Source organism: Cupressus sempervirens, chromosome 1 (assembly GCF_028749045.1).
Source record: "Cupressus sempervirens isolate cs-2001-9-10 chromosome 1, ASM2874904v1, whole genome shotgun sequence".
Classification (NCBI taxonomy): Eukaryota; Viridiplantae; Streptophyta; class Pinopsida; order Cupressales; family Cupressaceae; genus Cupressus; species Cupressus sempervirens.
The window spans coordinates 829103454-829113480 of record NC_143118.1 but is presented as its reverse complement, the minus strand read 5'-3'; the positions used below and the strand labels follow the sequence as shown (position 1 = coordinate 829113480).

At 35.7% G+C, this 10027-nt stretch overlaps 1 protein-coding gene across 11 annotated transcripts; it reads right to left on the bottom strand.

Moving 5' to 3' along the window:
• Window positions 1-1853: 1853 nt before the first annotated feature.
• On the bottom strand, window positions 1854-8603 carry LOC149580416 (Phototropic-responsive NPH3 family protein). 11 transcript variants are annotated; one of them, XM_089790776.1, is made up of 6 exons: window positions 8150-8375; window positions 6537-6902; window positions 5086-5281; window positions 4213-4282; window positions 2835-4100; window positions 1854-2707 (listed from the first exon to the last, which is right to left on the bottom strand). In XM_089790776.1, exons 3-6 carry the CDS (start codon window positions 5142-5144, stop codon window positions 2225-2227), a joined length of 1878 nt encoding a protein of 625 aa, XP_089646902.1. In that variant the 5' UTR covers window positions 5145-5281; window positions 6537-6902; window positions 8150-8375; the 3' UTR covers window positions 1854-2224. The 11 variants fall into 11 exon arrangements, with proteins under 11 accessions (XP_089646902.1, XP_089646916.1, XP_089646894.1 ...); XM_089790790.1 differs by having other exon boundaries at window positions 5086-5248; window positions 8346-8367; XM_089790768.1 differs by having other exon boundaries at window positions 8346-8366.
• Window positions 8604-10027: the final 1424 nt, after the last annotated feature.

Here is a 10027-nt window from a genome sequence, read left to right as displayed (position 1 = left end):
TGCATTCTGATGATAATCCTAAATTTTCATCAGAAAACTTCTCTAGGAACCTAGTCATATTGGTTTCGGAGAGTGAAAGCATCAAAAATTCTGTACTCCCATATAGATCGACTTGCAAGGGATTGCGGTCTAACAAAATTGAGATGCAATTAACTTGGGTTCAAGTTGCATGTATGTGGGCCATGACTGGAAAGGACATGCCTTCTACTGTCTTCACAATGAAGAGATCATCACTTACACCCCACATTACAAATTTAAAATAATATCTGATAGTTGGCCTATGTTCTAGTGGTAGGATGGGATGCATTACTGTGCCAGTAAATATCATCAATAAAGCATTATCTACCCCATCTACCTAGAGCATAACACCTTCTGGTCAGCCTATAATGGCAAGATTGAGTGTACAAAGTGTTACAGCCCTCTCCATAAACTGAGGACCACTCACAAATAAGAAACACCCTGGTAGTGCACCTAAGATTAATTGGCAGCACCATCTTTGCAGGGAGCAGAATGCACCCTGTCCGTACTTTTTTTTCATTTTTTAATTAAATTGAAAATCAGAATACAACCATAATTGCAAAGCAGAATACAACCATAATTGAAAAGCAGAATACAACATTATTCTGATTTTCAATTAGTTAACAAATGCAAAAAACAGTCTAATCAAGGTGCATTCTGTGCCCTGGATAGACAATGGCAATTCCATGACCGAAGACCATTTATAAGCAAGATGGGCCTGGAAGTGATGTGGGATGCACAGGTTGTAATAATACTCTCAATTAGAAATTGATATATCACTGATTGAAAAAACTTTTATATTTGGCCTATGCTTTAGTAGTGAGACAGGATGTGCACATTGTAGCATTCCACTTTTATCCATACAGTGTCATTTGGAAATCAAAGAAAACTTGCTAGTTGGTAAAAGGTAATGTAAGAAGGATTGCACAAATCATCAGTCACTGATCTGCAAGGGCCATTTTGCTGATCAAAACAAAGCCTGCTGATTCACAAATGGTCTAGAGAAAAAACTAGGTGCATGGATTGCTCCTTTTAGTATTCCATGGACAAAAGAAGGTGACTTATCAATGAAAAAGAGAACCTGCTAGTTGGCCTATGGTCTAGATCTAAGATGGGGTGGACAGGTTAGAACGACCCAATCTATCTAACACGGTGCTTTTACCAATTTAAAAACTTGCAGTTTGGCCTATGGTCTAATTGTAAGATGGTGTGCAGATTCTGATAGTTCATTTCATCACCAAAGCCCTGTTTTGTATTACACCAATTGTAAGTGAACCACTAAACGACCTGGTTGTAAGATTGTTTCACACATTGTCAGAATGTACTCAATAAAGAAAACTGATATCCAGCCTACAGTCTAGATGTAAGATAGTACACTTGGAATAATAAAAATAAAGGTCAGAAAACTTAGCATATTTAACTCCCCTTGTAGAAAATACTTCTTGTAAATTTATACAAATTGAAATAATGTGACCGGTCATTACCTCGTCCAAGACAACCATACCAGCTCCATGATTGCTTTTTGCCAATTATGACGTTTTGAGATGGCAATACAAATTCATTTGCTAGGCCATAAAATACATCTGAACATTTTTTTATTGAAGTTCAGACATCATGTTGCATATTTTAGAACCTGGCACCCATAAGAACCAGCACTTTGGCCATAAAAACGCATCTCAACATTATTTTCTTGAAGTTTAGACATCAAGTTGCATATTTTAAAACCGGACACCCATAAGAACCAACAGGTAAACAACTACGTACATTGTGATAGGTCCTAATTCTAAAGACCAATTTGGCCTAAAGAATGTTAAAAATCTTCTCATCTCATCTCATAGCAGAAGCTTTAGCTCTGGCCATTAACATTGTAATGCCTAAAAGCATAAGTTACAGAAACAAACAATTGCAATTTCTGAATTAGCAGTATGCTTTGCTTTCACTGGCTAGAATAACAGAGATCTAGCCAATAAGCAATGTCTGTTTATCGAACCTTAAGATACAATTTGTGAGTAAAAGTAGTGGCAAAACACACTTCTACTTGTAACAAAAAAGAATCGCTCATTTTCACTTTTTCAGGATATAGAATACAAAGGATTCAAGTAAATTACATCTACTCTTGGACAACCTTATGGCACCACTCTACCTCATTGCATTGGTAATTTATGAAGATTATTGTTGCATAGAAGCAAAGAACCATGTTCAGTAGTCATAACTTTTCACTGACACTCTTGTTGCTGGACCATAGCTTACTGAAAAATTTCTTATGCTTGGAAGGAAGACTGTAGATAGTTTTCAACTTAGAGCTCTTTGGGCCTTCCTGTCGTATCTCTGGAGCTTCGTTGTCTGCCTCTTCTAGTTGCATCTTCAAGGTCATTGCATCTCTTCCTTTTGGGGACTTTGCAGTATGACTTGCAGCATCCCATACATTTTCAAATGTGCTAGATTCTGGAACTTCTTGAGAGTCCTCTTCTTGGCTAGATAGCAATGCTTTTATATTGTTTGGTAACTCATGCACTAAGCCACCTGCCATGGCTGCCCTGACCTGCTCAACAAAGAGCACCTGTACGACAAGCCTAAGGGGCAAGAGCTCATTCTGAGCAGCATGCATACAAGCCTCCATTGATAGCTTTTTACAATCTAGAAGCCGGCAGAGGCATTTTCTATCACTTTTGCTTAGGCCAGGATGTTCCTGCGATAAATTATTCACATTCAAGTTGTCAACATAAAATATCAAAACCAAATATACAATTTCAGCTAAGATTTGCTTGCCTTGAGATTGTAGAAAATGTTAAGTAAAACAATTTAAGTTTTTGTACCTTTAGGTATATGTCAATCGCTGTGTACAAGTCATCATGAATAGGGCGTGCAAAATCAGGTATAGCTTCTGCAAGAGAGATGAATCTAGAAATTGTCAGATTTTCGTCTCGAGCAATCTCTGCCAAATATGCATCTATCAGTTTAGCAACCTTAAGCTTTGAGCTATGGGCTGCAGAAGATGATCTCCTGCTCTCTGCAAAATCAAGATTTTCAGCTGACCGTGATCTCCTTTTTTCATAATTATGTCTGTTGTGGACTGGGCTTGTTGGAGGGCTCTGAGACTGCATCAAGAAGTGTTCTAATATTGTTTGTACCAGATCAATGTCATAAAGGGTCTCTTTGGCATAGGAAAGAGATGGTATAAGAAGATCATTCACAGAGGCATCTTCCAGCTGCAATCCCACTCGTCTAGCTAGCTCCATCTTTGAAGAAGGTGAAACACCTAGAATCGTTGCTGCCTTGAGCAGCTTCAACAAAAACCTACATGAAGTTGAACCCTTTTCTGGTGGCAACAAGCTCACAATTGACTCCAAAAGAAGACGGTGTTTTGATGTGATCTCTGGTTGTTTATCACCAGAATTTCCCCTTGTGTTCCCCTTCTCTTTTGACATTCCAGGCAACCAACGGGACACATACACTCGCAAAGCTTCTCCGATAATTAGAGAAGAAACCTTGCCAGTGGATTTAATGGCCAACATTACTCTCCAATATAGGTCTATCTCTAACTCGGAAATATCTTCCACCCACCAATCTTTTGGAACAGAGTGATATCTTCGACTAGGAAGTTCATTTAGAGAAGGGCTTGAAACATGCTCACATCCCTTATGATCTCTGCGACCTCTACCATAGTTGTAAGACCAAGTTACCCTTGATGGATCCACCATTGCCTTGCATGCAATTGCATCAATACACCTACTGACAATTTTGAGATCCTCGGATAAGGGTAAGAAAGATTTAGTTTTCTGCAATGTTGTTATTGAATCTTTCCAACCACGGAGGATGCACGAATTTAGGAAGACCTCTAGCTTGTATATAAGGTTACCCTTCTCTATGGCCTCGGTCATCTGAAGATACTCTGCAGCACATCGGACAGCAACCACATTATGGGCACTAACAGTGACAATGATCCCATAGCAAAATTTAGCACATAACTCAAATGTCTCTAGACCCCCTGGAAAATCTGGGAGCTCAATTATGTCCTTGTCTGAATCACAAGCTTCAGCGGCTAACCTCTGCAATAGACCGCACTTGGAAAGGAGAGGGAACTACAAACAAGAATAGATGAAAAATATAAGAAATTGTATCAACGGCTACAATCCTATCTAGTTACAACACCTGTGCAAAATAGGAGGAGGAAAAAAAGATAAATGTTCCTACCTTGTGTAGCAAATACTTTGTTCCATTTACATGTATTTCAAAATCGCTCGACACTTCTGAATATACAGACCTGTGTCAAGGTAGCAAGACTTTCGTTAGTTGCTAGATCGTTTAATACTGATCAAGCTATATATGAAAAAAATCTAGGAACAAGTTTCTTCTTATCAAATTCCCGTCAAGATATTATATCCTTCCACCATCCATCCTTCCGCATGACATGCTTTTCTGTTTTACCTATTAAGAGTCTATCAAAAGGTTTGTCATATAATCTTCTGATCTTGATTTCGGCCTGCTGAGGAGTTATATGCTAAACTCATTCTTAGTATGCTCTTTTGACATCGATCATACTATATTTTGGTAAATACAGGAACAAGATTCTTCCTAGCAAATTCCCGTCGACATGCTATATCCTTTCACTATCCATCCATGGGCATTGAAAACCATGGATAATGAGTGATTGTTTTACCTATTCATAGTCTATTATTAGAGGAAAATATTAGGATTTTCAAGTGTGATTTTGATTTTGGGCTCGTGAGAACTAAAATGATAACCCACGCTTTGTAGGACGCTAGAGTTTCTGATTGAACCAGACAAAATTCCCTCCAGTAAATTCACACGAGTCCGAAAGGCTGGCAATCTCAAACAAACCTAATTGCTGGAGCAATCACTGCGATCCTTTGGATAGTGAAACCATACATTCTCACCTCTGGGTTCCTGAAATGAGGGTTCATCTTATCCAATTGGGCAATAGGCATTGACAGAAAATCGAAAACTATACTGAGAAACAATAATGAGATGGTATACAAAAAATTTAAGAGACAGATAATGTACATGATATTGGCATTTTTTATAGTTAAAAGCGTTTAGTTCTACCTGAAATTTTCTGCAGTATAGAAGGCGTCCGGTTTTGCTCCCAGTTTCATAAACTTCATTGTTACTTGAAATTATTTCGACTGCAGCCACTGTCATGAGGATCACTGAATATTTGTGGTATCCAGTTTCTGATAGTCCGGATTGACTTGAATTTGAATCCTGTCTATCACAGCCCAAAAATCCCAATTTCCTCAATCTGCTTTGTAATGGAAAACAAATTCAGTGCCCTTAACGTAAAACTTCTAATTACGTGCTTGAATATTGACACAGTTCCAATATTTAGAGAAAAGACAAAACATAACTTTTAAATGTTTTCTTTTAAAGGCTTCCAGGGTCAAATCCCTGGAAATTGAAAATCACCTAGAAAGCCCTAACAAAATTTCTAACGAAGCCATCACGAAGAATCAACAGAATCCATTGAGACTAAATTGAAGAACCGGAGGAGCAGAAAAAGTTTTTAGATACAAAGAATTTTGAATAATATGGTATAGCATCCTCGAAAATGCCTCTTAAAGCACCAGAACAATGCAAAGATGCTTTTAAAGTTTTAGAAATTTGGCCAAACTCTTCAAAACATTCAATCGCTCTACCAATAGAAACTAAGGGTATATAGCCTTAAATTTTAAAGCTTTAAGCTCCATCCAGATATAAACGTTAAAAATCAGAATTCAAACTAACAGACGAAATCAGATTCATCGGAAAAATAGCAATAAGCATTTTGCAAAATCTTACGCATTTAAGGCCAGAGTATGAAAAAGAACATTAATTTACAGTGCAGCCTAACCGAGCTCAAAGACCCTTCACTGCAATAAGGCGAGTCGCAACTCGTTTAGGATAGCTTTCCCGTGACTATGAGATGTTAACCCATCTTTACAATTTATAAATTGAAGGAAAGTTCGAGTGTGACCCATGTTCCCAGATTTTCCGAATATAGACCATGTATTAGTATAATAATGCGGTCCAAGTTTAGGCCTACCCTAACCAGGCACCGCACGCAGCCTGTGACCTTGTTCAGATTTTCCAGCAAGATAAGCATGAAGATTAATTTGCTTAGCATGAAATAGGAAAACAAGAATACAAACAACTTAAACAAAAACAGCATGAAATGGTAAAAACAGAATAGAAAAATATGCATAAAGTAGAAGCTAAAATAAATGTAGAGCAGCGGTTCACAGAGCAGGATATGGAAAAGCAACGTCCAAAACAAAACGCACACTCAAAACGATAAAAATGCTAATTTCAAAGAAACGGAGTATTAAAGAAGGCTTGCTCTGGCAAATTGAAAAATGAAGCGAAGGAACCTGCTTAAATAGTCAAACTTACCAGTGGAAAACTTACGAGAAAAAAAGTATATATCAAATATCAAAGAGAGTGCAGCAACATTGTAATGAATATGTAGGCTAGTGGAAATTTTATTTAGAAACCTGAAAAAAACCAAACAATAAACATACAATGTCTCATAAATCACAATCGGATGTCTGAAGTTGATCAAAATCGGCCCTATATATTTGTAAAGATCGCCTCAAATGCACCAGAGATCGTTCCTTTCACAAGTCGCAAAATACAGATTAGCAGCTATGTTCTTAAAGCATGCCCTTCACAACAAGAGGTAACAGATGACACAATGTAAAACACGGCCTTCAACAACTGAAATAACAGCGCACGGACTCCAACTTGTCTTTTACAGACACCAATGTCCTTCAAAAAAGAGGACTAAAAAGTGTCCACTTGCAGTCTTGCAGTACAAGAAAATACTTGAATGACTCAAATTTACTGTTCAAATTCTGGAAATATGGACAACCGACAGCAGTGTTTTCCTGTTTCAAGAAACGATCAGGAAATTGATGAAAATATTAGTCCGAAATGGACACAAAATTAGAGCAACAAACATCATAACAAGGAAAAAATCGTTTCTTGTAGTGCTATATAATAGGCCGAAATAGCACAGTAAATATCCAGAAAACTGAATACAATGGACCACAAATGTCCCTTCAGGCATGGAACGGTGAAATACTGACGAGAAACAGTATGTCTTCCAGATTCAACAAATAGTGACTAATGTCTTCCATTCATGTCAGAAATAGTGCCAAAAATGGAGCAGCAACAAAATGAACAGGACGAAAGCAACTCAAAAACATTAAAACAGACTGCTTAATATATCAAAATATGTCAGTTGAACTCCAAACTACTGAAAGCAATGTAACAAAACATCTTAAACATCAGTACATGTCCCAAAACACTCACAAACCGATTGTACATGCTCAATAAATGTCTCGTAGTACGCCGGTTTAACTGCAGATTTTTAAAAATAATATTGACCTAGCCAAAATATTTCGTTCGCGTTCGAAATATAGGGGCAGACAAACATCTATCGCTACCATAAAGGTCTCAAAACTTTTGATCAAATTAAAACATTTAAGTGATAATTTTGAAAGTAAGGGATCGAAACACCCCCAAACATCTTTAACAGAGTTTTATTTTAAGTAATTGTTCAGAAAACCAAAAAGATATGAAAACAATTTTTAAATCAGAAATCATTTTAAATAAAGCAAAATTGATCCGAACAGGTCTTTAACTCTTAGAGCGACTGATCAAAATAATCAATCATCATAAACACTGTCAATAACACCTTAAGTTTGCATTTTCATTGATGCTGAAAAACGTCAAATCAAAATAAGAAAATTGAGCCCGCAAATTTGACAACCATGGATCAAAACACGCTTATTGAAGCCTGAGATTGGCAAATAATAGTATAGATTGTAACTAACTGTCTCCATTTTCTTCAACTGGTAAGAAAATCAACCAGAATCTTGCATTCAGACGAAAATAAATGCAAATATCAACCAGAAAAGACTGATGAAACCGCCAAAAAGATCATAAGTTATTAAAAACATGCTAAAGGTAGAATCAAAATACTGCATTCACAGTACTGAAAATTTGTACGAAACCGATCAAGATAAAACTTAGTACCAGAAAAGCAGTAGCATACATCATTTACGCAATAAATTTGTTTATTTTAGAAATAATTTGATTTTCTAAAAATCTATAAAACTACATCACTTACAGTCCATGAAATCGAAAACAAAAGATCCAAATGCGTCATGGAAAGGCCAAGAACATGAACATGTAACGAACAGAATCTCATCTTAAATCCAAACTGAACTAACATGTAACTCGTCCAAATCGTAAGCCCAGCGAAAATGAGCGAAAATTTGATCCATTTTAGAGCACAAAAGAGATTCCACAGATTTATCACATACCTCTCAAAACGACTTAGAATTGCAAAGTTGTCTTCATCGAGAATGATTTGGGATAAATAAAATAAAAATCTAAGGAAGAATCGATGCCAATCAAGTTTTCTACATACCTGAGCTCAACAAAACCAGAGTATGGAAAACCGCCATTCTCGGATAAACCAGAGATGGTTTTGTAACACAATTTTGACGTCCACTCGACATGCGAGGCCACCAATCAGTGATTGTGGGCTGCATTTGCGCCGCCGACCCCGTCCGACGTGGACGTACGGAAAACCGCTTTAAATAAATTGATAACCACTGTGGATTTTACCCGCGTAAAGTTTATAATTAGGATTGGTTTAGTTAAGGTAAATTAGAGTTAAGTTTAGTTTGTGATGTTTCAGTATGTACCCCTATTTTGAAACATATTCAGGTCTAAATTATTTCTTTGCTGGGTAAATATTATATGGGATTTATATTATATGAGAATATATATTTATGGGATTATTTAGCTTATCACTATTTCTAGACAGCAAGGATGTATGTGAGGCTAATGTGTCCCTCTAGTAATTAGCCACAATTTAGGTGATAATAGTGATGTGGCACTTATTCTTTCATCAATTCATTGTTGGGTAAGTTTTAATTGAGGCGTTTCATTCGTCACAATAATAAGTTTCTAAGAAAGTTTTAATATTATCTTATTATTATGTATTATTATTAGTAGGGTTGAGTCTCTTCAACATTGAATAGATAAAGTTTTAATATTATCTTATTATTTCATATTATTATTAGTAGGGTTGAGTCTCTTCAACATTGAATAGATTAAAAAATAAGAACACATTCATTGGTGTGTCAATTTATTTGTAATTTTTTTCCCTCATAATCTTATTATCATTAGAATTTTTTTAAGTTGAATAGACAAAGAATAAAAAATAACATTTATTGGCGTAAAAAATATTTTTCAATTTTTACTATTTACTATTACAGTTACTAGTAGCTTTTTCTATTATTATTGATTTAGAGTCTTTTTAATGTTGGATAGAAAAATAAAGAAAATATTTATTGGTGTTAAAAATATATATAAATATTTTAGTGTTAAAGTTATTAGTAGCTTGTATTATTAATTAATTTATGGACATAATTATTGGGGGAACCAAGTACAAATCACAACAATGATTCTACTATAAACATGTCGACATATGGTTTGTGTTATCATAGATCTTTTTTTAACATTTTCTCTCTTTACAAGTAACATTGTCTTCAATTATTAATACTATAGTATCATAGATTCATGTGATAATATTCTCCTCATCAAATACTAACATTTTGAGTGCATGATTCATCTTATTGTTTTTTATGCATTAACACAATATTATAAGTATAAAATAACTATTTACCTTTATATAAGATGAACTGAAAAATGCATTACATGTTAAGCATTATCGCTCTGCATTTTCTATTGACAAATTTTTAGGTTGATATTTTGATCCTTCTAAAAATGATAGTCATACAAGTGTTCCTATAGATGGTCCTCTCCTCTGAGGTCATATGGTTCTCTATGTACCCTAAGTTTTCCACTTGGTGCTCTAGAAATTTTCTCTAACTAGAACTTTTGTGAATGTAAATGACACCTCCCATTGCTCTCTTATTTTCTATAGGTTCTTCTTCGATGACATCATCTACTATAGGGCTTGGGTTGAAGATCA

Bases quoted from the DNA above. Each gene is read 5' to 3' on its own strand.
- LOC149580416 (XM_089790740.1), bottom strand. From the start codon at position 5,045: ATGTACATTATCTGTCTCTTAAATTTTTTGTATACCATCTCATTATTG. The intron at 4,283-4,860 runs GTTTGTTTGAGA...ACCTTGACACAG, and splicing joins GTGATTGCTCCAGCAATTAG to GTCTGTATATTCAGAAGTGT. The intron at 2,708-2,834 runs GTACAAAAACTT...AATTTATCGCAG, and splicing joins CGATTGACATATACCTAAAG to GAACATCCTGGCCTAAGCAA.